The sequence below is a fragment of the Geospiza fortis genome, unplaced genomic scaffold (assembly GCF_000277835.1).
Source record: "Geospiza fortis unplaced genomic scaffold, GeoFor_1.0 scaffold637, whole genome shotgun sequence".
NCBI classification, from domain to species: domain Eukaryota; kingdom Metazoa; phylum Chordata; class Aves; order Passeriformes; family Thraupidae; genus Geospiza; species Geospiza fortis.
This window is the reverse complement of record NW_005054515.1, coordinates 908,625-935,676: the sequence shown is the minus strand read 5'-3', so window position 1 is coordinate 935,676 and position 27,052 is coordinate 908,625. Positions and strand designations below refer to the sequence as shown.

General features: G+C 39.2%; 1 protein-coding gene across 2 annotated transcripts in view; it reads right to left on the bottom strand.

Moving 5' to 3' along the window:
• PBLD (phenazine biosynthesis like protein domain containing) overlaps positions 1-27,044 on the bottom strand; it is a 75,230-nt gene extending 48,186 nt beyond the window's left edge. Inside the window, exons 1-9 of one of the 2 annotated variants that reach the window (XM_005428974.2) lie at positions 26,574-27,043; positions 24,491-24,590; positions 22,705-22,803; positions 22,058-22,167; positions 21,883-21,912; positions 21,269-21,357; positions 20,010-20,182; positions 19,158-19,220; positions 13,775-14,361 (exon numbers count right to left, since the gene is read on the bottom strand). In XM_005428974.2, the coding sequence (XP_005429031.1) occupies positions 14,249-14,361; positions 19,158-19,220; positions 20,010-20,182; positions 21,269-21,357; positions 21,883-21,912; positions 22,058-22,167; positions 22,705-22,803; positions 24,491-24,590; positions 26,574-26,657 (861 nt within the window). In that variant the 5' untranslated portion in view covers positions 26,658-27,043 and the 3' untranslated portion in view covers positions 13,775-14,248. Of the gene's footprint in view, positions 1-13,774; positions 14,362-19,157; positions 19,221-20,009; positions 20,183-21,268; positions 21,358-21,882; positions 21,913-22,057; positions 22,168-22,704; positions 22,804-24,490; positions 24,591-26,573 lie in introns of those variants that run through there. The other variant, XM_031063604.1, reaches the window with a different exon arrangement.
• Between the last annotated feature and the right edge of the window lie 8 nt (positions 27,045-27,052).

The following is a 27,052-nucleotide window of genomic DNA, read 5'->3' as shown; positions in this document are numbered from 1 at the left end:
TTCACTTGGCAGCAGTTTTCTTTTTTTAACTAAGTATGTCCTGCCAGTATAAATTACAATGAAGTCTTCAAATATATTGAAAATCACAGTGCTTCAGAAACTTTGTATTTTCCTTCACTAATGCCCAGTAACCCAGCACACAGCAGTGCTGTTAATTCTCTCTTCCTAATTGATTCACCACCATCATCATGCTCTGACTAGCATACTGCTGTAATCTCAGGAGAGAAGCTGTGATTTATCACTCCTACTGAACACGCTGTAACTTCAGCTTAAATGATTTACTATCAAACCACAGGACAAGAGCCCAGATCCACTTAGACTAACAATGAACTAATAACAGGATTTTATAGCTCATAGGCAAAGCTAAAGAATGCTGGCTGATCAAAATACCTGGTTCTCATCACTTAAAATTTTGTAAAGTTCCTGCTTTATGAAAGCGAAATACAAAACGTATCAAGGTCTTATTCACACAATCCAGTTCATTTGCCCAGCCCCATTGCATTGCCTTATGATAATGCTACCTCAAACTAAAAAATAATCTGCTTTATTGCTCAGTGAATAAGAGAAAGTGTATCAGTTGGAATTTTCACAGGTTTCCTTCAGTCGGTTTGATTTCCTCTATATTTCAGCTTGTCTCAATTAGCCCTTATGTAATTGTATTCTCTCCTCCCTTTAAACAATTCCTCATATACACTACTGTTTGAAATATTTTTTTACATTATTATCAATATTTTTATTATATATTTTTTAAACCTGCTACTATATCCTGATGTGATAAACTGCTGTGCTGCTAAAACCGTTTCTTAAATCCTAACTTACATTAGTTTCGTGGGTTTTGTACATCAAAAAATTCCCTTTTACTTTTTTTTTCCTCATTAGATAATCTCAAGCCAGAAAAACACCAGAATCACCAGAAAGAAGTTCTATGTCTACCCAGTTTCTCAAAATTCAATCTTTGATTCTCTAACTATGCAGGTACCAATTTAGTGTTACTCTGATCCTTACTGCGTTATTCCTGAGTCATATTTTAATTCTAAACCAGTATCATTAACCAAAATGTTATATTTCCCTCAGAGAAAAACAAGAGACAGTAAGAATGCTATTTCAGTCACAAACCAGATTATTTTAACACCTTCAAGTCACCATCAATATTAGGAAAGTAAAGGAGAGTTTCAATTCATTAAAGAAATTAGGTAGTTTGAGGATTTATGACTATATACATAAACCCATCCAAAATTATCTGCTAGGTATCCAAGTTAAAAACTCAGATGCAAATAGTGCAGCACCCACTGAGATGAATGTCTTTCACCTGTACTACTATCGAAAACACAATCTAATTACTTTGATTACTTTTATTGGGGATTGACTGGGACCAGATACTAAATTTAAAATGAAATGAAAGCAATATTTCTGGTTAAAGTCTAATTCCTCCCTACTTTCTCTACCTGTATTTACAAAAACATATCCAAGCAATGTATCAAAAGAAGAATCTTACCTCTCCCTTCTAGCCAGAACTATTTCCTCTCAGGTAGATCCTTTCTAAAAGCCTCAAGACTCGTCACACTGCTGTTTACCCTGAGCAAAGCAGAAAGAATGGCAAGCTGTATGCTGCCTAATTAAGAGCAGGTGGGTAACTACCAAAATATGGCCATCCTTGAGGGCCCAATTTCTTGTAACATTTGACTCAGCTCACAAGACAGGCTAGAAATCCATGGTGTGCAGAATCACTCCTTTTCCTGCCTTGGTTATTTGTGTTGTTTTCCCTCTCACGGCGACAGAAGTATCCGAACCCAGCAATTCACTGGAGAATGTTGTATCCTGCAGGGACACTCAGTAACTAATACTGGAAATGGAATAACAACCTACAGCTGCAGGAGGAGGTTGAGTCATTTCACCTGGGGCTTCCCACCCTGGCACTGGACACCTTCTCCTATAAAGAACAGTTCACTTTCCTCCTCACTCTCTCTGGGCTGAGCTCTTCTTTCGAGCAGCCAAGGACCTGTCCCAGCTGCACTTCAGGCTCTACCTGCCACACCACCCTCCAGTTACCATGGAAATTCACCCATTTCTCTTGTTCCACATTGTCCTTCTCCCCTCCCTCAGGTGAAGCTCAAAAAGCAGAGCTTTCCCCAGTGATCCTGCACAGAACACCCTCTCAACGTAACTTTGTTTGAAAGCATACTTTTGAAACAGGAGGTCAGAAACCTCTCAAAAAACTAAAAAGGAGAAAGGAGTCCTTTTACCACATTACCAGAGGAACGTGTCTTGAACGTTTAGCTGTTTCTCACCTACATTATATATTGAATTTTGTTACATTATGTACCTTTGTATACACACCCAATAGATCATGAAAGAAGTTTCCACCTAGAATGATATGGTAACCTCTGAACCACTAGAGCAGCAAAAAAGCTCTCATGTACTACAAAGCTAGTGAACTTTCCAAGTATCATATACATGGCATGTGCTCAAAAATACAGTTATCTGTCAAGGTCAACTGCACCTGCACATGCTCAGCAATTTGCAAAAGCTGTCCTGATGTTTTTCACAGGGGAACCTACAGACACAACACAGCAGGGCACACACGGTGACCTGGCACAATGCTCACTGCTCCAGCAGAACTGTGCAAGGAAGCTTGGCTGCTGCAGTTCCACACTGAGCCAACTAGTCTGGGTAAACACTGACTCTCTGCTCATCTTTCAGCTGTGAATTAACTTGATCAGCACGATCTCCAGTACCACAGGTTAATACAAATAAAAAAAAAAAGTTAAATATATTTGTTAAGCATTACTTGTTAACATTACATAGGCAAGAGCAGAACCCATTTATTTAAGATGTAATTCGGTTTCTTTAAGCACCTTTTATTTTCCTATAATACTCAGTTTCAACGAGACAAGAGTCTTCCAGGGATGACCTTCCATTACTATATAGGTTGAGAATTAGTAAAAGCACTCTGCATGCTCTGCACCATGAACCAGATGAGAGAAGGGATGTACTTTATCCTCCTGATTCCAGACAGGAATTATTGTGATCTCTGACAGATGTTTTCCTAATCTGCTCTATAAAACTCCTAGCAGGGTAATCAGCAGCACAAGTGGTAAATTATTACTATTATTATTATTATTGTTATTGTTATTATTATTGTTATTGTTATTATTACTATATTTGCATAGATCAGATAGCTCAGGATTAGAAAGATGAAGTAGATGGTCAGGACATATTTCATAGCCGATTTGACCACAGGTCCTCCCAGCAGAAGGAATTATAAACTCAGGACTCGGGTTCAGCACCAGAGCCTGGAGAGAGCAATTCTCCAGAGGTTGTTCACCTCTCCGTTCTGAGGCTCTTACCTTAGTCCTCCTCTCTCCTGTGGCCCTTCCCCTTTTTTAAACTTTTTCAGGTGTCTCTCATCAAATTATCACCCTGCCCATTCCTCACACCTGTGCATCACAGTCACCTCTGTAAAATACAAGGGGATCTTTGAGATTCCAGGGATGGGAACTTCCATGTTTACCCACTGCCCTCCCAGTAGGAGAACCTCCAGTTGGTCCTTTCAGCCTCAAACCAGAAATGTTTGTGCCAAACAGATTCTGCAGAGATGGCAACAACCAAAGCCCAACTATTTATGAATCTGCCTGTGTGAAGTAGGATGTGTGCACTGGTTTTTAGAACTTTATAAATGTAGCTGAATTTAATGGGCTGCTTGACACTGCAGCAACACCACTGTTACAAATGAAACAAAAGCAAAGATCCCAAGCTTGCTGCAAAGAATGGATGAACCAAAATCTTTTAATAGGAAATCAGCTGTGTTCTTCCTTAATCAACAGACATGGTCAGACAGCCTCAAGCAGAAGGTATGACTTGTTATTCCATTTTACCTGCTGACAGGGCAGCCTTTTGCTGGATCAGGTGGTGTTATGGCTTTCCTGTCCCTAGGAGCTGCTTCCTCCCAAACACCAGCATGAGAGGCCTTAGACTGAGCCAATTCCCCACACCAACCTTGTGAAAAAACAATCTTTCTTACACTGTACTAAGTTACTCTTAAATTACCTTTTTGCTATGACATCAGAAGCACAAGAAATGCATTAACATTATTGCAAGCACTGCTTAAAAAAAACTCATTTCCATTTGCTCTACATTAAAATAAAATACCAAGACCATTCATAAGTTAGCCTTTAATTTTTTTTTTCTTTGGAATTGAGTAGAAAACCTACAAAAAGTCCTAAAACTAGAAATTGAATGGGTAACTATGCTGAGAGACAGTATGGAAATTCATCATGGAACAAAATTAATTCCCTAGAAGACTCTCCCCTGTTGAAGATCATCAAATATCAAGGTGGGAAAAAGCAACCCCTTTTATTTTCTTATAACCCTTTTTCTCTTTGTCTAGGGATTCTATTCCTGATACACCAGGAACTAAACCTGCTCATACAGTATCTGCAGAGTTTAGTATTGGCAATGAAGTGACTTAATCACAGCCTGTGGCAGAGAGAGCTGTTACAGGAGTGGAGCTCTCTGTTTACACTTGAGGGGAAAAAGAGGAGCAGAGAAAGGGAGATATAAAAGGTGTGTCATGGTATCAGAGGAGAGGAGTGTAAGAACGTGCTCCCACTGAGTTTCCCAAATACCTCATCAGAAAAAAATCCTATTTACAATCAAACAAACAAACAAACAAACAACAAAAAAACCCTGCTTGCACATACAGATTTTGGTCAAACAAGGAGTTTGGTGTACTTCAAAAGCAGGAAAAAAAATTGCAGCATTTTATTACTGAATTACATCCTATTTTATTAAAACTTCTCTGCATAATTTGTAACTGTGAAAAAAATGCAGTTCCTGAGTGAAAGCACCATGTCTCTCCCCAGACATGAATAGTTAGTCCATCTCACTTCTAGTGAGGTTTTTTCCCTCACATGCCAACTGTCCATGGGTCTGGACCAATGACAGCCACTCTGAACATTCAGCTTTTTATTCCTTCCACCAAAAGCACTGATTTTCTCAATTCTTTCCTACAGTGAAAAGTCACTGTCTATTTTCTATTCTCTATCAAGAGGCATAAAGAGCTCAGCCTGAAGCTGACATCTGCCTGCACATGTTGCCACAAAACCCAAGGAGATGTGGAACTGAGTGCTGCAATCCACTCATGGGACACTGTGACTTGTGACTGGAAACCTGCAACCTGCTGCACTCCAACTACAGAAATCATGAATGTGCAGAACAATACAAGGCAGTCTCAGGATGAAAATGAGGGTGTAAATTGTTTGAAACAGAAATACTTCTTGACAAGTAGATAAAAAACAAAAGCCAGTAGAGAATGGTCTCCTTTTTGAGAAGCACAAAAGTACACAAGGAAGAAGCTCTGTGTGGGATAAAATATAGTATCTAATGCCATGAACCTCTAAAGAACTGAGTATATTTAATATTCAGCCCCAAGTCATCTCACTGAATTTAATGGCAGTCTGCTTACAATATTAGACAGGATCACCTGGAATTTCAGGGAAAAGAGAAAAGCGATAAAAGGCAATGGGGAAAAACAAGGGCCACAAGATGAGCCATAAGCAGAGATACAGGCAGGAATAGAAAATGACAATAATAAAACATGGGAAGGTTGAAGCTCATTGACTGAGCTGCAACAGTTTGCAGGAGCAGGAACACACAGTCCTAAGATTAGGAACTGTCTTTGTTTTATTTCTTCTCCAGCCCTCTGACTGATTGTTGTAACATGGAAAAGAGAATGTAATGTACCTTGGAAATTAACTACAGTTATACAGCTGATTCCTAGCCAATTAGGAAGAAGACTCTCAAAACTCTTCATCTCCCAAAAACATAATTAATGCTACAGTTAATGTTGCTTGCTCAAAACAAAACTGTGTATAGATTGTGTTTATTGACTAATAAAAATACAAGAAGGAACAACGGAGAGAGTGATGCCAAAGGATGCTTTTTATAAAATAATTTTTCACTTCAGAAGGAGTTATTTTCCTGTGTAAACAGGCATAAAATTACTAGCCAGTGCTTCTCATTGATTTCTACTTGGCACAGTTTGCCAGATGCTGTTTGGTCTAAGTGTCGCCGTGACCTGCCCTGGTGACGCTGGCCCCTTTCTGCTTTGTGGCAGGATTTTCCCAGCGGGGAGGTCCCACCCCTCTCCGAGTTCAGTTGCAACTTTTGCTAAAGGCTCAGGGGTTACCCATATGTTGTAGTGGAGGGGCCAGCCTGGCTGGAATTAACTCAGGAGTGGCGTCCAGCTTTGTGGCTGGAGCTGGCCCAGAGGAGATTATAAATGCCCCAAAACTAATTAAATATTTTGTCTCCTGCTGGTAAACAAAAGCGAATGAGGGCAAAAATACGAAATGCCTGATTTAACTAGGATCTGTAAGTAGCTTGACAACAGCAACCCTGAAGTCAGTGATGCATGATTTAAAAGCCCCTAATGGGTCAAAGCTGTTACACAAATGAGACTTTTGTCGATTATCCTTCCCTTTATATATTTGCAAAACTGTTACATAAATGTACTTCCTATCAGTTTCCAGAGGAGCCTTTCTGGGCTAAGAGCCATGCAGTCCACATATTTGTTTGGAAGCTTTCTCAACTTTCACTTTTGCACTGAAGAAATACAGAAAGTAAATATAACCACCACGGAAATAGGTACAAATAAGAAGTGACAGCATTTTCAGTAACATTTTCAAGGACCTGAACTGTCAAGTGTTGCTTCATAAAAATGAGAGAGAAGAATTCTCTCAGTTAATAACAGATCTAGTAAAATGTTTTCAATTCCACTTTCTCAGCTAAGTGCCTTCTTCTAGGCACTTCTATTTAAATATGTATCTATAAAATACAATATAATGTATTCTATATATTCTATAGAATATATAATCAGTTAAATTATTTAAATGCAGAATAATATATATCTAACCAATTAAATTATTTAAATAATGGATCAAATGCTTTTGATACATATAATTCAGATTTCACATATTCAGTTATGTAAATCAAAAATCCACTCTCATGGTATTTTAAACACTGTATGTCCATAAGGGTATAGTATATTTTAAAATACACTGCTGCAGACTCAGTTTCTTTTCTTTTAGAAATATGTACGAATTGTCACATATATATTCCATGACAATGTTTTAGAAGGTTAAGTGATGAAAAGTCTCACAAAAATCCCATTATGAAAGAAAATGAGAATTCTAATTTGATGTTCTGTATACTAATTTCCCATTCATGTTTAACTTCACGTGTGTCTGTAATCCTTCTGCAGCTAATGGGACTCATCCAGTATCCAAAGGCAAAAACAAGGTCTGGTTGTCCAGGACCACAGTGCATAATGCTGTGAACTACAAAGTGACTTATTCAGGAAAGCAGAGCATTCACCTCATCTGGGAGGACATGTGGTCAGCCTTTATATTTTCCATAAACCCAGTTTTACTTGCTTTAAAAAAAAACCCCTTTACAGTAAGGTTATCTTTATCTGCTGAAAATTGAAACTTACTCAATAATGGCAAGGATCAAGTACATGAGTAAAAGAAAAGGAAGCCTTACAAAAATTTGTTTATATTTTATATATATATATACATATAATATATACATATATATAGACATATAATATATACAATCTATATATATATCTCACTTCAATTTTATTGTACTTCACGATTAGATCTTTACTTTATAATTTAACTGTTATGCAAATGAAGTAGTCCCCAGTCCCTTTAAGTGAAGGTTTATACTAAGGGCTGATGTTGCAATTACTGCTCTCCAAATGCAGGAGGAACTCTCGGAGCTCTCTGGGTCTGCCCCCTGCCCAGGCAGCTGAGTGCCCACGCACACTCTCATATTCCACATCTGCTCTTTTGTCTGCATGGACAGCAGGACGCCACAGAGGTTTCCCCATCAAAGAAAGGCAGCTCTAAAAGATTAAGATGCTCTAGTTAGGCACACGGTAACATTTGATGTTTTGGATTTTCCGCTCTCCCAAGTGTCACATTTGTGAGCTGCCAGGAATTGGATGTGATGGGGGGTATTCTAAAAGCTACCAGGAAAGGCAGTTGTGAATAAAGAAACACTTAACGTGCCTGCTAACAGTGAATGCTGGCTCACAATGCACAAAGGACAATGTTTCCCATCAGGTACCACAGAATAAAGTGATAAACCATGGCTAGGAGAGCAAAAATCTCACTGCACTCTGTGCACACAGCAAAAGGACTGAGCATTTGACATCTAAAAGCTTGGTATTTGCTTTTTTCTCCCATGAAGCTAATTGTTTCTCTTAATTCCTTATTATTTCAGGATTTCAAGAGTCTTGAAAGTCAGTATTCTATCAGATTTCAGTGGAGTTTTCCTCTGAATTCTACAAACTTGAGGATGGGAAAGTAACTTATTAGTCTTAGTGGCCTTAAATTAAGGTCTTAGTGGACCTTAATTATTTTCACAGTGGAAATTTTAAATTAAGAGTTCTAATAATTTTTTACAGAAGTATTTTCAGCCACTGCTGTTATACAAGTTTCCTTCTTTCTATACAAAATAAATTACACAATCATTCTTATTTAATTGCATACATCATGGTTTATGTCATCAACTACTCATGGACTTTAATTCCTGCAACAAATGCAGGAAGGCAGCTCTATTTCTGTTGCAGCTGGCCTTATTCACATATAATTGAGAAGCAAAAAGATATGTATTACTTTTTTTCTCCTTACAATTTAGGAAAAAAAAGTCTGAGCACAGTAATAATTACACTTGTGTAATTCAGACTCACTGAAAAATGAGCCTCTGATGAAAGTGCTATCAGTTTGAAGAATTAGGGATGCTTTTAAAGTCAAACACTAGGTTGAGGAATATGGGTGACAAAACAGGAACATGTATGTATGACTGCACAGGGGACAGGAGCTTGTCTCTGCTTTTTTCAGCAAGGCTGGTTTCCAGACAGAGTGTTAATGTTTCCTCCCCCAAAGCAAAAAGATTTCAATAAATTGCACAAGGCCTTAGCACAGGCCCAGTTAGAACCATGTAAGATTTCTCCTAGTTAAGAAAAGATGCCATAATCAATGTCAGCTCTCACTAAAAGAACAGGATGCCTGAAGACAACTGAGGAGAGGAAACAAACACACAGAACTTTAGATATCTCCTACTTTTCCTTGGCTGGCAGGAAAGCCAAACAGAAGCAATGAATTCACACTGTACTCTTCTAAGGATCAAGATCCCACTTTGGTTTTGCCCATCTCAAAATCCTAGGGCATAGCACAACTTAATCCACACTCCCAATCAGCCAGGAATGCAGCAAAGACCACCCTCTACATACAGTTCCCTTTGGAGTTTTTCCTGGAACTGGCTGTGCTGTTCTTCAGTCAGTGCTAGTGCTTGACAAGACAATCAAATGCTTTGTTAAGAACTTCCAAAATGAAACAGAAATACCAATTAGCTGGTATTCTGGCTGGAACTAATTTAATTCAAAGGTGTCTTCTAGTACCTTGGGATATGGTGTGTTCTGCTCTGGAGAGATTCAATCAGTGGGAGATTGATGAAGGGGTGCTGAGGTCAGGTTTGCAAATACAGAACCATCTGCAGAGTCTCCTGGGTTGGTACCTGCAGCATAGTAATTTACAGGAGCAGGTGTTTCCTTTTAATCTACATTTTTTTTCTGCTGAAATTGTAACTTTATTAAAAAGTGCCTGCAGTTTATTATTAAGAGGGTACTTTGTTCATTTTTGCTATTAAGTGACTGCTGAACGGTTTCTGAAAGTTTTAATGCCCATAACCCTTAAAAATAGAGTTAAAAAAAGAGGCTGTGATGTTAAGTATGGAAGTCAACCAGACAAATCTTTAGAAAGCTGCTACATGTAAACACAATAAAGCCCAAAATCTGCTCTTAAAACAGAATTATATTGTTCAGGAATGAGCCATTTCTTCCCAAATAAGGGTGACTGAAATTATTCCAGTCGTGGAGATTCTAATTTATTTTTATTTACAGCCATAACTAACTATGGAGAAATGAAGCTTTCTGAAACAGAAAAAAAATCAAGAATTCCAGCTGGAATTTCCCACCTTGCTAAGATGGGCACTCTGGTCAGTCCCCTTTGGTTTGGCTCCAAAACACAGCAAAGGCCAGTAAAGAATATTTGAAGTCAAACTCAGGTTCCTGGCTTTGCTGCACCTCACACCCTGCCCCAGCCCCACTATAATCCCCATTATCCCTTGTCAGGCCTAGCATCTCCCAGCCTGACCCCCACACCATCCAAACTGGCTTTGCAAGGTTTGAAAGGTGCTCACATTGCAGGCTCCACTGAGGCATTACACCCCTGCTCCTCCTTACAACCTCTGCCTCTTCACAACCCTACAAATGGTCTGCAGAATTTTCCTTGGGCTACCCTAATGTACTTTACCCACCTGTAACTCTTATCAGGACAAAAATGACATGGAGGAAAGCAGTTTCCTGGTTTGGCTGGATCACCAAAAACATCACAGAACACAGCAATGTGAATAAACCTCAGCTTTATATGAATCACCCAAGGAATATCCTTCTTTGCCAATCAGTGATGCAAAACCAAGTCAAAGTACACAAAGAAGCCAAAAGAGTTAGAAATTTTATTTTTTTTCCCTATTCTGCTTTAGACATTAAATCTAAAAGTCTAAAACCAACTTCCGAGGGAAAAAACCCATACACACCATTGACTATCTGGTCATATCCTGGGTTTTGTTCTTCCACTTTCCTATTCTTTGGAAATTTTAATTTATGGTTTGCAGTAAACTTCAGGAAATAAAAGGACAGTGACTCAGCAATTGAGAAAAATCCCTAGTTCTGTGTTTTTGCTTAAGTCTCTTAATTAATTTCAAGAGAGATTTACTCCTTGGGGGGAAAAAATAGATGTGAGAACAAAATGTGCTTAATTGGCAGATTTTTCCATTTTTAATTGAACTAATTTAATTTTTACCTGACCAAGCATCACCCTTTATTTTAATTTAGGTTTTGGGTATTTTTTTTAACTTTTGGGAAGGTTCCCTCTGTTCCCCTGTCACTCTGATGAATACTGAGACAAAGAAACCTCTCCTTTCCCAGAAATAACTGCCTCATCTGTTGCTAATTTCCCTTCCCATCCCTTATGGAACACATGGCTCCTTTCTAAGACCTCTTGCTGTGTGCACATTCATGAAGTCTATATAATTTCCTCTTCTTGCAAAACTTTCCAAATTTAACAACAACCTTTAATGTATGTTTTCTGTCTATTCTCATCTAAATAATGCAAAAGAAATGCAAAGTATTTTCATGCCTCCTTTAAGCAAACCTGCTAAATGGCTTATTGAGTTATTCCCATTTTCTTTACATCCCTTTTAGCTCTACATTCATTTCCATAGCAGTAAATTTGTATGGTTTCTGTTGATCACTAAAGTTTCCTGGTTTGCCTCCTTCCTCCTGGCTATATGCTTTCCTCCTGGCCCCTACATGAGCTGTGCCTCTGCAGAGACACCCACCAAAGAAGCAAAATAAGCAAGAGGGCATTTAAATGTTCATGTCTGGGCTGCTGGATCTAGCCATGGATTTCCTCCAGCCTTACAGTGGCCTGAAGCTTCCGTGGGACACTCTCCCAATAAATAACACTCAAGTGCACAGGAATTTTTGGAATTGTATTTCCCTTCACGTAATTTGCTCTTGGTTCAACACATCTCTATGCCACCAGTCTTAATTAGGAGAGCAGCACAAAACAGTTCTACAAATCCTCTGCACCATAAACACTAAACAAATCCTTTGCAAAAAGATGCAAAACAAGGCCACACAAGTTCTAAATAATATTACTTCAAGTTTGCACAACCAATTTTTATATGGGGAGACAGAATTTGTCACAACTGATTTCCTTTAGTATTAACTGAAATGTGCAATACATTAAAATAAATCTTAGTGAATAATTAGGATCACCAGGTCAGCTACACAATATTTCATGAGAATAAAGTTGCTCCTCAGAAAATAATGCTCTTTTTCTTGCCACCCTCAGCAGCCTTACTTGTTTTGCATATGGTTGCATGTTTAATTAGCAATCTTTCAGTAAATGTCTGCAATTAGACAATGATGATTAATAAAATAACTCCTTTAAAGCTCCATTTAGGCAGCAGAACTGCACAATCAGGTATAATTAATTCATCATTAATAAATCATGGCTGATTAACTAACGTGTTGATTACAAACACATTACTGCATAGCCTCCCACCTGAGCTCTGGTGATTTTTCTATCCTGAAAAGAAATAGAGACAAAGTAGTAGTAAACTATAAAAAAATGCTTTAAGCAGCAAAGATATTAGTCTGGTCAGGAAATTTATATAACAAGTCTCTTCGAAATGTATGGGCCTTGTTCATTATTAGTCCTCTTGAGTAAAAGAAATTATTGTACTGTCTATTTATTAAATGTGGATGGGTGAACAATAGCTGGCTCTTTAGTTCCTTTTACTCCTAAGGAAGGCTTTGTTTCTCTGACTATGGGCCAGATTCAGTCTTTGCCTAAGGCAGCAGGAAGAATGAAAGCAGCAGCACTGCTGCCCCAGAAGGTGCATGGCCCCTGCAGGAACAACCCAGGGAACATCCAGGGAAGGACCCAGGGAACATCCAGGGAAGGACCCAGGGAAGCATCCAGAGAAGCATCCAGGGAAGCATCCAGGGAAGCATCCGGGGAACCATCCGGGGAACCATCCGGGGAACCATCCCGGGAACATCCCGGGAACATCCCGGGGAACATCCCGGGGAACAACCCGGGGAACAACCCGGGGAACACCCAGGGGAACAACCCAGGGGAACAACCCAGGGGAACAACCCAGGGGAACAACCCAGGGGAACAACCCAGGGAACCATCCAGGGAACCATCCAGGGAACCATCCAGGGAACCATCCAGAGCTGTGGGGACAGGTGGCCAGGGCCAAAGCTGCCCTAGCAGCTGAGCTGCCACCACAGGATGGCAGGATGAGGTGCTGTGACCTGCACCTGATCACGAGTCCATGTGTATAAATCATCCTGCAGCTCCACCAACTCCAGCAAGACTGAATACAGGACAAGAATGTGCATTTCTATTTGGAGACTCCTTTTGCTTGCCACCTAGCCCTGAGATGAGTAGTGCATTTAAATCACATTTTTGGTATGTTCTTTGTAGCTCAGGAGATAGAATTTTCTATTTAAACTAAGATTCTCACACTGTTACTTGTCCAGCTGCTTGGACTTAAGCAAGACGTAACTAGCAAGTTCTGATAAAATTCAAAATAAATGGAAAAACAGGAACTTGGCACAACTAAGTTCCTGATGATTTATAATGGGATGACATCCAACTATTCCCACAGTACTAGAGTGTCTTCTGAATTCAAAACACATCACCCTGAAATATTGCAAAGAACTATCACAAAGCTTAAGACAGAGGTGACTTCAAAGAGAAAACAGTTTTAGCTAGAGTCACTGAAAGTTCCATATTCCTAATAAATCCAGTGAAAGACCACATCATGGTGACAAAATCTGAAGCAGTACACTTCATGAAAATTATAGAAGAAACTTTCAGTTTAGGAGAAAATCTTCAGATTTTGAAAAATAATTGACATTGCTGTAACCATAAAGTTTCCCCTCAGATTTTCATCAGTTTTAGGTGTATCACAAGGTCAATCTGTTAAATCTACTAAACCTTGAATTAAAAGTATTGACTAAGCAGCAGTGCTATGATCAAAGGCAATGCCATTTGACTTCGAAAAATACTGTTCATAAAAGGGAACCAAAACCACAAGGCACATTTCTAAACCATGTATATTTTTTCATATTTTAATTCAAGTAAGTTAGTGAACATGGCTGCCATTTCAATATATATCCAAGAAAATATAAATTTTTTAAAAAATTAATTCATATTTCATGAAAAATTATCTACATGGGAAAAGTTTGATTATCGAACAGATGCTTACAGTTTAATCCAAGAAGCAGTAAGGGATTGCAACACAGAATTTGGAAATAAAGAGAAGAATCATTTAAAGGCAGAAAAACAAGATAGCTGTACTCAAACATTTTCATTGGTCAGTGCACATAGGAAGTGGCAAGATGGAAGTGAAGAATACCAAGGATTTTGAAGATGAGAAGCAAGTACTTTCAAGCAATTTTTAAAAATGGCCAGTGAGTAATAAAAGATTTTGAGAACAGTAGTAATTCACTGCCTAGAGCTGAGATAAAATCAGCATAATCAGAGTAACATAAAGATTAGTGATTAGTGAGAGCAGAGGGAGACTGGTGGCAGTTCTTTCAGAAAGTCAGGTTTCCTTTTAACACCACAGCAGTTTGCCCAGCAATGTCAACTCTGCCGTCACTGCGCACGGAAATCTTCAGCTCTCCTCCGCGGCGGGAGCACTGAAATGCTACAGAGAAACAAGAACCCAGAGTTAAAAACCTACTGTGGGTCACAAATTCTTTAGAAATCCATGAAAACTCAGGGAAAGGAGGCTTCTGGCTCAGAAAGCAAGCAGCACCAGGGCAAACAGTGCACCAGGGACACCCTGGATGAATTGCCTTCATGGATGAAGGTCAGCTGAGGTTGTTGTATTTCCAACCACACCCTGCCTGTTGAGCCTGACAAAACTGCTACTTCATACAAGCAGCGAGGGAGAGTTTGCTTTGTTGTAGCAAATTAAGTTCCTTCCACGTATCTAAGAAGTTTAGAATTCTCCCTTCATGGGATACAGTTTTTGGAGGGAAGAAGGAAGAACAGCAAGCATTATCTACATGAGAATGAATGACCATTTTACTGGCACTGAACACCAAAAGCTGACACTGCATTCAAAGAATGTGCCTGGCTAAAGGGTAATAAGCTCACAAAGGCAGCGGGAAAAGCCTACAAAGAAACGTAGATGCTGCTTCAGCTGTCAGAAACTGACACCAAATTCTTACACAGGATGCAACAGATATTGATTTATAGAATCTTGAAGATATAATTTAATACAACTGGGTAAACCTGAAGTAGAAACAGCCTTCTGCTTGTAACTGCTTAGAGAATTCAGCTTTTGTCTGGACTGTTGAGCCATACACAGGTGCATGATGTTCACCTAGCATGTGGAGTCTCTAACTCGTTTCAGCAGTCTCAGTTGCATGACTTGAAAAGGGTCTGGCTCAGATGGCATTTAGAAAAGTTTTGAGCAGCGTTGCTTTTGTGAAAGGCTCTAAATGGATGAAGAGGCAATAATGTTCAGTCCCCTTACTCAATGAACTTCCAACTGCTCCAGGAGTTGTCCAAAGCTAAGGGGCACATTTTTCCTCTCAAACCCACAATTTATAAACTGGGTAGAGATTGTATCCAGATCCCAACAGAGCACAGGCTCTCTGATGCCATATATGCTGTATGCTTTGAAACAATTTCTCAGGCATTGCTGCTAAGAAAGCTCTTCTTTGATCAGGAGATTAGATTCCCAGACAAAGCAAGCACTCCAAAAGAGTGGCAACAGGAGCTATTTAGAGACTGAGATTGATACTTTCTGTTCTTTTCCATTTATAGAACCATGGGTTGTTTTTAACTTGTCAGAACACCACCTGTGAATGGAGTAATGCTTCAAGTAGTGATTGAAGTGAATATTTTAGACTCTTAAAAGACCCATGCCAGCTAAAATTGATCAATTATTATTGCCAGGTGTGGAGACACACCTAAGGTCTTCCACTCCCATGATAGCAGATTGAAATAAAAGAGATTAATTATTTCAACTCTTCAAAGGTTAGTTAGGTTTGTTATTTTCTTCTTTAAATGTCCAAACTCTAGCTCTTTCATGTCAGGATTACTGAGCTTGTTTTGATATTGGTCCATTTTATTTTACTTTACTTTTTTGGAAGAAATTTCCAAAGTAGAAGAAAAACAAAAATTAACTCACAAAAGAAATTTTTAGACAAGCTTATATGAAAATAATCCTTGATCTATTCCTTCTCTCACACTAAAGCACTGGTATTTCATGCCATGTCCTAGAGTAAACAGGCCTGCATGGAACATTTCAATACCCAGAGGATTTCATTTAACAGCAGTGACTCTGGAGGCATTCAGGCATCCCTGAAGTGCACTCACCTTTTAGATCATAAAGCTGCTGCACGCCCATATTTCCAGGAGCACTTCATACTATAGATTTTATACATATCTGCTATGAAAACAAGTATGTCCAACTGTACAAACAGCATCTAACAGCTGAACTCACAGTGCCCTGGGCTCCTCTGTGGTTAACCTGACACAGGAAAGTTTGGGAGCAGCCACAAGGCCCGTGATACCACAGTATCACAGCCCCTGCACTCACACAGCAGCTGGGGGCCTTGTACAAACATTATCCTCTTGTTCTGGAGCTTCTTACCAGCCTAGATGGAGCTCAATGACCCCTGCTTAACCAATTTAAGGAATAATCGATTTTCTTCATAATGCCATCAGAATGACATCAGCTCAGGAAGAAGTGACACTCTTGTAATAATACTTAAGAAATCACTAGTATTTTGTTTGAATTTCTAAACCCTAGAGAGGAATGCTGAAAGAAGTGTTTGTTCCTTAACCTAAGCAAAGATCTCCAAGACTTTTTTTATCCTAAGAAAAAAAGTGGACAAATCTGGTGATTGATGGAGGGAAACACCTCTCCTTTGAAGAAATTTAACACTTATGCATAAATCTGATGTTGTCAATCTATGTGTTGAGATTACTTGTAAAAGATGAAAACTGCAATGAAAACTCTTGACTTCATGACAATTCAAATTAGCAAAAACTTAAATACAGATAGAGTCATTGTACCTTAACAAAGCAACTTCTTCTGTCTTTTTATGTGTTTTGTTGTTGTTGGTAATGTTGGTGGTAATTTTTGTTGCGTTTCTGCCCCCCAAAAAACAACCCTAAAATGCTATAAACCTGTTCTGTACCAGAAGGAATCAGAGAAGTTAAAGGCAGTAAAAAGAAACAAATTTCCCCACAAATAAATACAGTTGTCCGAAGTAAACTGGTATAGCAAGATTCCCCTAGGTTAAACTGAGATAAAAACTGTCCTGGGTAAGCCCTCGTCATCACAATAATTTGGTAAGTCCTCTCTAATTTGTTAGTTGTATGGAATTACTTATGCAGATTTATAAATGTTACCTTAGAAATATGACAACAGTGTGAAGGGCTGGACACACAGACAGTTGTTATACACTGCATTCACTAGCAACTCTGGAAGTCTATACATCTGAGAGATTATAATTTGTATACATTGCAGAGACTCCTCAAATGCAAGAAAGGCAAGGACTGGTACAAAACCCTGATTGAACAAGCAGCTTAAATTCAAGGACATGGACCCAGCTTCAAGAAAAGATCATGAAGTATTTCACCTTGTAAAAGTACTGGAAAATTCTCTTTGTAGCTGGTGGGAGTGGTTGTTGTTTGAGAATTTAGTCTAAAAAAGTCGGAAGAGAACCCAAACACAGGAAATTAAGTCTGATGCTTCAGCAGAGCTGCAGCTGACCTCCTCCTAAAGGCCCCAATAGCCAGAGAGATCTGACAATAGATTTCATGTTCCACATTTTTATATTACTTTATGTCTAATCTATTTGGGAACTAACAGATCCTTCATTCTATGGAAGAAAATCTTCCTTTATTTTTGCAATAAAAAGTATTGGATATTGCAGAAGACACTACAGAGGTTTCTAAAAAGTGCAAAGATGCTGTTATTTATTAATACTTGCTGACATGGAATGTCCTTGAATGCCAGCTATCTTTACCAAATAATCTCATTAATAGTAGAATATGCCCAGTACTACCTGATAATTCTCACACAGACACATGTAAGGAAAAGTTATTTCTCATAAACATACATCAAATTAACTTGTCCTGTTTAAAACAGTTTTGCATGATTTCTAACACAGAAGAAGTTTGAGGACATATATGCATGAAATATGAATGAAAAAAAAAAACCACCCAAACAGCACAAACCTATCTTGTGGACAGATAGGACTTTTTTTGTGCTGAACACATTAGAGAAGCTGCTTACAGTATCAATTGCCCTGGCTGCTTGAGCTAGTTTCTCTAAAAGCAGAATAGGGACAGTACATACAAAATACATGAAAATGCAAAACAGGTAGAAAGTGTGAATTGTAAGTACAGAATTCCAGCCTATTTGAGTACTTAAAGAAACAGTGTCTATAGATGCTATGGGGAGTTTCAGTTCCACATTAACATCCAAAAATGTCAAAAGCTTCTGAGAAACAGCCAGTCCATAAGCACACATTACCAAAGACAGTTTGTCATCTTCAGAAAATATGCTGAGATTTCCCCTCCACCTCCCCCCAACACTATTTAAACTATCACAGATATTGTGTGGTGTAAATGCAAATACCAGATCGTTGGGACAGAATGTTAAATCTTTCCTTTGGTCCATGATGGAGAAGGCCCTGTTCATGGTGGAGCCTTTAAAGACTTACCATCCTCAAGAAAATCCATCCTGAGATTCATTTGACCCAATACAGAAAGGCTTATATTCAGGCTAGCTGTTTGTTTGGAAAAGTGCTTATTTTTATGGACAAAGAACTTTATTAGATCAAGTATCCCACCTCTGCTCTAGACTAAATGTGACCAAAGGCTTGAGTGCAGAATTGCCCTCTGTCCCCTCTTGGGGAACCAGGTAGGGGATGAGGGTATTTTGTGTTGCTTCTCTTGTTCTTCTGTTCTCTGGCAAAGCACCAGAAACAGGAGGAGCAAGGAGTGACACAACACCTCCTCATATACGATATGTTAACAGCTTCTCTTGGTTTCTTTCCACCACGTTCTTAGGTTTCTTGCTTAGTAACAAAGATGTGACCTAATAAGCATATCTCACTGATTGAACCAAATTCATAAACATCCCCTGAGCTTCCCCAAGCTTCAGGTATGATGAAAGGTCAGGAGAAGTAAAATCCAAAAGCCAAGATCAAAAACTGACAGCAGAGAGTTATGATCCAGAAACCAGCACTTCAAACCCCTGGGGCATGATGTGTCATGGTGGTGGATAGGAAAGAAAGCAATTTCTAAAAGATTACCTCACACACAAAATATTACTTAATATTCTATTCATCTTGAGGAAACGAATAGGGAGTTATTGCTACAGTTTGGATTGCAGTAGTAATACAACCTTTCCTTTTCTAGTGAGTAGATTTACACAAATGGACAGCTTTGCAATAAAACAGTTTCTCTTACCAAGCATTTCTTTCTTCCCCAGCTGCTCTGACCAGTAGCTGCTTAAAACAGCATGAGCAGATCCTTAAAAGAAATTGGAAAACAAAGTACAGAATTAAATACTTTACAGAGTAAGCATAGTCAAAATGCAAATACCATAAATCAAGTGCCACGTGTGTTTAGGGTAAAAAAGACCTAAGTTCTGTCTGCTGTGAACACTCATAATTCCCACTTATGGTAAAGCAGTATTACTTCCACATCCTCTAGCTTCAAAGGAAATCTTGCTAGGTGAGGGCATCATCCTTAGCTACAATTCTCAGCTGACTAATAATGAAATGGTACCTAAGCAAAGAACACAACCCTGCAGCAATCATCAACGTCAGAGAACAGGCAGGAACACGCCCTGCTGCCCTCACATGCAGCCAGCTGAGCTCCCACAGGCCTGAGAACAGCAGCAGTGTCATAAACTAGGGAACATCTCAGGTGAAATGCATTGGAAAAGAACCCAAACAAAAATCCAAAGCACCACAAAAAAAAGAATACCAACAGAAGAGGATATAAATTTCCACTGAAACACTCATCCAGTAATGAACTAGACTCTCACTTTTATCTAATTGTAATACTTGAGGGAAAAGATCTGAAGAAGACACAAGAACATCTGGCCTAATGACAGTAAGAAGCTGATTTGATTTTTTCTGAATGAGTTGGCCTCAGTCATACAAGTTTTTAGTTTAATGAGCACTCCTGCTATCCATATAAACCAGTCATTCATAAGAGACTCCAAAGTACAAAAACAGATTAATGAATCTGAATAAGAACCTTTTAATTCAACTGAGCCAAAAAGTATGAGCTGCTTATCATACAAACACATACCTGTAACAGGGTCTTCCAGAACTCCAACCCAAGGTGCAAAATATCTGGAGTAAAAATCATGGCCTTTTCCACTGGAATTTCCCTTAACAGTGAGTATGAGTCCTTTCAATTTTCCTGTCTTTTCAGCTGACAAAAAGTGTTGTGCATTCACTTTCAAGTTTTCCAACACAGACCTTGAATACAATTTTGAAAATTTAATAGCCCATAATTCATTTTACATGAATATAAGTACTGAAAAGAAAAAATAAAGCTACAGAATCATCTTCTCTACAATTCAAAACCAGCCATAACATATTAGAGGAGACTAGGTCCCTAGCATTGTCCTCACAATGGTATTTGACAGAAAAATCACCTTGAAGTCATGCACTCTTAATAAGCAGAGAAAAAATGTCAAGCCATGCATTTCCTATTTATCTCTGAAAACAGAGCATCCTGAAATATTAGCCACAAAAAAAAATCACCTTGTTTCAATATTTTAATCATTGAAAGAATTATTGCCTCACTACAGAATGTACCAAGTGCTCCACCTCCTTTCAGAGCAGGCAAATAACTAACATCATTCAGGTCTTCATGGCATTCTAAAGCAGTCTACAGCTGCCTGATACCTCCCCAGAAAACAGTCTGAGAGAGTGAAATAATAAGTACTCAGCTGAGAATATTTCTTTTTCCCAGTACCCCAGACTTTAACCATTAGTTAGGCCAAATTTCAAGTTTGTAATAATAGTAATTTGGCCTGATTAAAGCAGTTATGTTTCAGCAGTATATACCTAATCGTACTTGAATTAACAATGAAATTCAGATGAGATTAACAAATGCTTTGGAATAACTTGAATTGGAATTTTCTCTCTAAAGCTACTTATGGTGCTGTTAAGCATGTGTAAGCAGATTACAGTCCAAGGGAAGGAAGAATCCCTGGCATTCTGCCAATGTGCCCTGAACTGAAGCAGGACTCCCAACTTCCCACCAGGTCACTGGATCATCTTTAGACTCAGATGGGTGGGGAAAATACACCATCATTAAAAGTGTTTCCTACAGCTCCTTCTCTTGAAGACAGATTTCAGAATGATCTTACTCAGCTTTGCAGCTTCAATAAGCTCATGTTAAAAGATAAAATAACCACTTCACACAGAAATTTAAATCAGAGGTTTCTAATCTCCACCTGATTTAAAACTAGATAAAAGAGCCTGGTAGGTAAGGAATAAACAGGCCAGCTCAATGTCTGCATTCTTGATTAACACAATTAAAAGAGTGCAATATACCTGCCATAAGTGTCACTGAGGCGGACCAGGAGCTTCTTTGTGTCGGGAGAAAAACGGATATCTTGAACAATCATGTCACCCACAGCTGCCTGGGGGAAATGCAGAGACAGAGAAAAACCATCATCACTTGAATATAAAATATTATTCCCTTAGCATTTCCACAGAGCACCTTCCCTGCTAGAAGAGGGCTTATGCAAGGTCTTCCATGCAACCCTTGAGCACGTGCAAGCACGAAAAGCAAATACACCAAGTGTTTGAATGGATATGGGGAGTTACAAACCCCATGTATGTCAATTTGGGAAGAAATCCAGGACCTAGAGGAGGGCAAGGACACAGACTGCCCTCTTATGCACACAAACGGCTGAAAATGCCATTGAAATAAATATTGACACTTTGGTCAATGGAAATGGGAGACAAGGTTCAGCTGCAGCACTTTGGAGAATTCCACTCCCTGACCCACTGACTCATTACTGAGAGCTTTGAAGTTTGGTGTTTCCAGCTCAGGAGCACATCAAGCAGTGCCTTGTCACCATTTTTTAGCCATTTTAATACATAAAAATAAGCAAAGCTATTATAAATGTTTTTCTAAGACAACTGATGGATTCTTCTTTTACCTTTATTAATTCTTGTACTTCCTTAAGTTCCTGAAGAAAAAGAAAATACACACACTGTAAAAAATGCAATTTATATGTATGTATCTATGCAACTACAGACAGACACATATACTGACATACACATACAAACACATACTTTCCTTGAAAGCCTATTGTGAATAAAATTTTGACCAACCTGGGGGTAGGCTGTGTAAAGTGGCAAGTCCAGGACAATATGATCTTTCACTTGTCTGGCCTTTAATTCCCCACTCAGTGTCACAAACGTGAGAACTGAGTTTGTATTTTCTAGAGAGAGAACATTGCAACATTATCAAACATTAGAATTTTAATCTAAATTATCATAGCCCTGGAAGTAGCTCAGTATATTCAGAAAAAGTTAGTTATGCAGCTCAAATATATCTAGAGCAACACAGTATTCTGGGCAAAATTCCCAATTAACTCAATAAATCTGCTGAGGCTAATAAACACAGCAATTGTCAGGGAATCATTCCTGCATTTGCCTGGAATGAATGGGAATGCCCTTTTAACAGAAAGAGCAATATTCCTTATTCATCAAATCCTGCTCTACCTCTCCCAGATGACATCTGCATATTTAGCACTTTTCCTAAACCAGAGTAATAGCAGGGCATGGGAATCTGAGGACAGGCACCAGACTACAGCCTTCTAACTACAGAGCAGCAGCAAAAGGCAATACCCAGGGTATCTCCAGTTGTGTTCTACAGATATTCTGAATGTTTAATTGCCTTTGTCTTAAAAACAGAGATGTTAATTAGAAGTAAATGTTCTAAAAAAGCTATAGTACTACATGGGCTGTAAACTTACTTTGTACATGAAATAACACAGCAGCTGATGCAAGAGTAGCATGACCACAGAGAGGAACTTCACTGGCTGGGGTGAACCATCTGAGCCCAAAGCAGGAACCTTGAAAAAATAAAAGTTTATTCAGTGCTATGAAGTGGAAGAAGTCTATATCTTAATTTTATCTCAATATATATAGAGTGATGATGTTTCAATTAATCAAAATGCATGCTACAATCAGTTTTGGTCCTAAATACACTTCTATGTACCCATTTTGCACTGATTTTTTCAGAATAGCTATCTCTTTTGAACCAGATCAACAACCTCTGCACGCTGCACAGATTTTCCTTTATCCTGAACAGGTATTATTTAGAAGATAAAGCCTCCAATATCTGTGTGTATTATGAAATCCTACAGAGGCAGAGTTATGATCTGTACCACCTGCAGGCCAGGTTACTGCTTAGAGGGCACAGATGGTATTGTTGGTATAACAGAGCCTGTACTGGAGTTAGCTCAGTTATTAATTATTTTGCTTAAACCAACAGTTAAGTCTGGTAAAAGCCTCTAATGCCTACTAACCCTTCATTTCACTAGAAATCATATTTCTACTTGCTGTTTAAAAAAATTGTAACACACATGTATGATACTTTGTTTCCTGTAACTTTCGCACATGCATTTCAAGTGAATAATTACCATACAAACACAACAAGAAGCGAAAAAGAAAATTAATTTTTTTTAAATCCAAACCAGTACTGTCACTGCTACTCTGGAAAGTTCATGCATTAAAGTCAGTCCCCTCTAATAAAAACAGACAGAACCCAAATAAACCCTGGGGTGGAAGCTGATGGCCCCAGCAGTGAAGTTCTGTGGGGGCTGGCCCAGCCCAGCCGTGAGCTCATGCACTGCTCTGTGTGGGAGCTGTGCCTGGAACCAGGACATGGAGGATTCATGCACACACCTGAGGGGACACAAACGTGACCCACAAGGGCTGCCTGGACACTCCAGACACACAGCCACGCTTGGACTGAGAGGACATTAAGCACTCCCAGAAATTCACATGTCCCTAAAATAACAGAGTTGACTGGTTTGGTTTTTTCTTTAATTAACATTAAATTAAACATACTGATCGTGAAGGCCTGCAGAAAGACACGCGGTGTCCAGCAGCCCTCACTACACCAGGACATGTTCCAGAAGCAGGTGACAAATGGCATTCTGATGTTCCTGGCTCACTCCCACCAGCCCTCAGCACACACAGTCTCAGGTGTAGCTGAGTGACCAAATTCCTTTGAAAGAACTGTGCACCCCTTGGGCAGTGTGGGTCTGAGGCCACAAAGAGCCCATTAGTACCAAAAGCACTGTAATGACAAAGAAGCTGGCATTTTGTATGCTGGTAGAGATGGGTGATTGAAAATAAGCATGTTAAACATATTGCCAAAATGCTAACATGAAAAATGAAAAGTACTGTAACTTCTTCTAACTGCTCCAAGCAATTAGTCTAACCCTAAAATAAATTCCAATTTATTAACAGGAGCAAACAATGGTACTTACTACTATCCTTAATATTTTTAATTACAGAGACTGTACAAAATCCTACCCCCTGAACAATCCATCAAACAACAAAGATGACAAACATGACTCCTTAACCTGGAATCTAAGTCCAGAGCAGTGGATGAGCCCCTGGGCTGAGGCCACCACACAACTGCCGAGTGAGCAGATTCAGCAAACTGATTCAGCTGAAACTTAATCCACAGAGCGAGTCTGAATGAATTCTGCATTTGTCTGATGTTTTCTTGTAAGCAGAACCACTAACTTTTGGTAAAGTCATCTCCAGGTTTCAGTTTTCTGATGAAAGCTGTTTCTGAAAGGTTCATTTCTGTTGCAATTTTTTGGTGCAAATCTTCATCCAGGTCCTAGGGATGACATAACAAATCCAGTCAAGAACAGGCCAAAAAATGCAGAATCAAACTTTCTGTGAAATACAGAAATTTAATTTTCTATTATAATAAAGCATGGATTCAGTTTTAATTCACAATAATTTCTGAGAGTAAAAAAAAAAAACTTTAAGTGGGACAATACACTCCCTTGGTAGGAGTTGAGAAGAGACAAACTGAAAAAAAAAATGAATGAAACAGCTGGAGCTCACAAAGTGCCTGTGATTTTAGCCAGTGGACATTGATCCCAAGATACCCAAGCCCAGGGATTGTATAACATTCTCCTTGGCCCACGTTCCACTGCTCTTTCCCCACCGCTATGCTGACTGGCCAGGTTTGAGAATCTAATCTTTAAAATATTGAAACTCAAGTGAAACAAAGCGCTGAAGGGACCTGGTCAGGTTCAGCCTCTGAGACAAAAATGTGCCCTTTAAACTTGAATTACTTCCTTCAATAACTAACCTTTCTCAGCCAAAATCCCATACTACAGCTACAAACCAGTAACTGATTAGTCCACTAGAGCTGCACTTGCAGACTGAATTCTGTGCAGTTAAACAACATTCTCACATTTTACAGCACAGTTACATTCCCTTTATCCCAGGAAGAGTTCTGTCACTTACTGCAGAGATCCTAGACCAGAACAAAGACCAGTAAAAATGTTATTCTAATAACCTTTCTTTTTAACAACATGGAACTTTATTGAAACACTGCCATCCTGTGGCACCTCTGAAACACAGAGAGGTTTTGCTATTGCATTTCTCCTGATTTTTTCTGTAAAGCACCTGCTGAGACTCTGGAGGGAGCAGAGACCAGTTGTTTTGCATGGCTGCATCACATTTCCTTCAATCTGAGAATAAAATGCTGAATTAGGATCTTGGCTTTAGCTGTAACACTAAACCCTTCACTTCCAGGAACTGGAGAAAAATTTAAACATCTGCATCCCAAAGTCATGCAAGTCAGGTAGCTTCATGATATCTTGATGCAACAAAGTACAATTAATATAAAAATGAAATTAAAGCTCCTATTTTAACACAGAGATAATTTTGAGAGTATTCAGATTTTATGGAGCCAAAAATATGTCTGAAGAGAGATGCTCCCAGCCATACCTTTGGCTGACCTGGTAAGTAGGCAATGTTACATGAGATTCAGACAGACTTAGGAGCTCTAGAAAGGATTCATGCTGGCATTACGAGCTGTTGCCACTGGCTACTCTACATGTATTTTCATATTTACAATTTTTATCAGGAGTTACTATGCAAACAATACAAGGCCTGTACATTTCTAATCCGTCTTCATAATTATTTTTGTTATAAATTGGCACCAATTAGCACCTACTGCTCACAACACCCTGATGAGGAGGATAACTACTGTCAATTGCACCAAAACCACCATGCAACATTGAAGCAATAAAAACTGGTTGCTTAAACTTGGCTAAAGCTGAACCCAACACACTAATGGTGAAAGAGTCACATCGAGGTCTGTACCTGCTCTTTTTCTTTCCAGAGAAAGAGGAAAAATTCAAGAAAAAAAGGGAGAAAACCCACAACAAAATCAAACCGCACAGTTTAGTCATTCTACTGTGCACTGATTCTGTTTTACAGCGTTACTTTTCAGAGTTCACTCTGAATCATTCTTAATTCTTCAGAACTTTTATTCTGAATTATTCTTGAAGAAATTAAGGCATTTCTCTTAACTCAAAATAAATCCAGTCTGTTTCTTAACAAAATATTTTTAACAGCCCACAAAAACTTCAAACGTTGTCTTGTATGACATCGTTTTGATGAAAAAAAAGCACTTCTTTGCTAATTTCTCTGTATTCTTGTGCCATAGCAAACAAGCCTGGAAAAGAGAAGTCTCGAGTAAAGAAAGCAAAGTCTAATGCAGTGTTGAGTACTCGGGCCAAGTACAGAACGGCAAATGTCATTGCAGTACCGCAAAAAACAGTTGGTTTCTTTAACTTACATTTTCAAGCAGACAAACTGCCGCAGGATTTCCAGAAAATGGCCGGTTTGTAAATGCATCAACGGTAAAAATGGGAATCTGCATTGTCGTGTGCACCTGTTTAGCCGCAGGCTGTGCTCTGCCAGGCGCTCTCCAACCTGTTTTACCCAGACCAGCACAGCCCCAAGCTAAAGCTCTCCTGGTGGCAGGCGGAGCCAGCGGCCCCGTCCCGTCACTTCCTAGCGCCGACACGGATTGAGACTCCTTCCTACACCCCTGGCGCTCCGCACTGATTTATCAAATTAAACCACACATTTTAACCTCCCTTGCCACCAGCCCCTGAACGCCTCAGCGCGCCCTTTCCCCACAGCGCCCGGCCCGGCAGCTCTGAGGGAGGGAGGGATCCTGCCCGGCTCGGCAGCTCTGCTGAGGAGACGTGGGCGGCCTTCCTCATCCTCACTGCCTCCCAAAGCTGCGCCGAGGCAGAGGGACACGCTGAG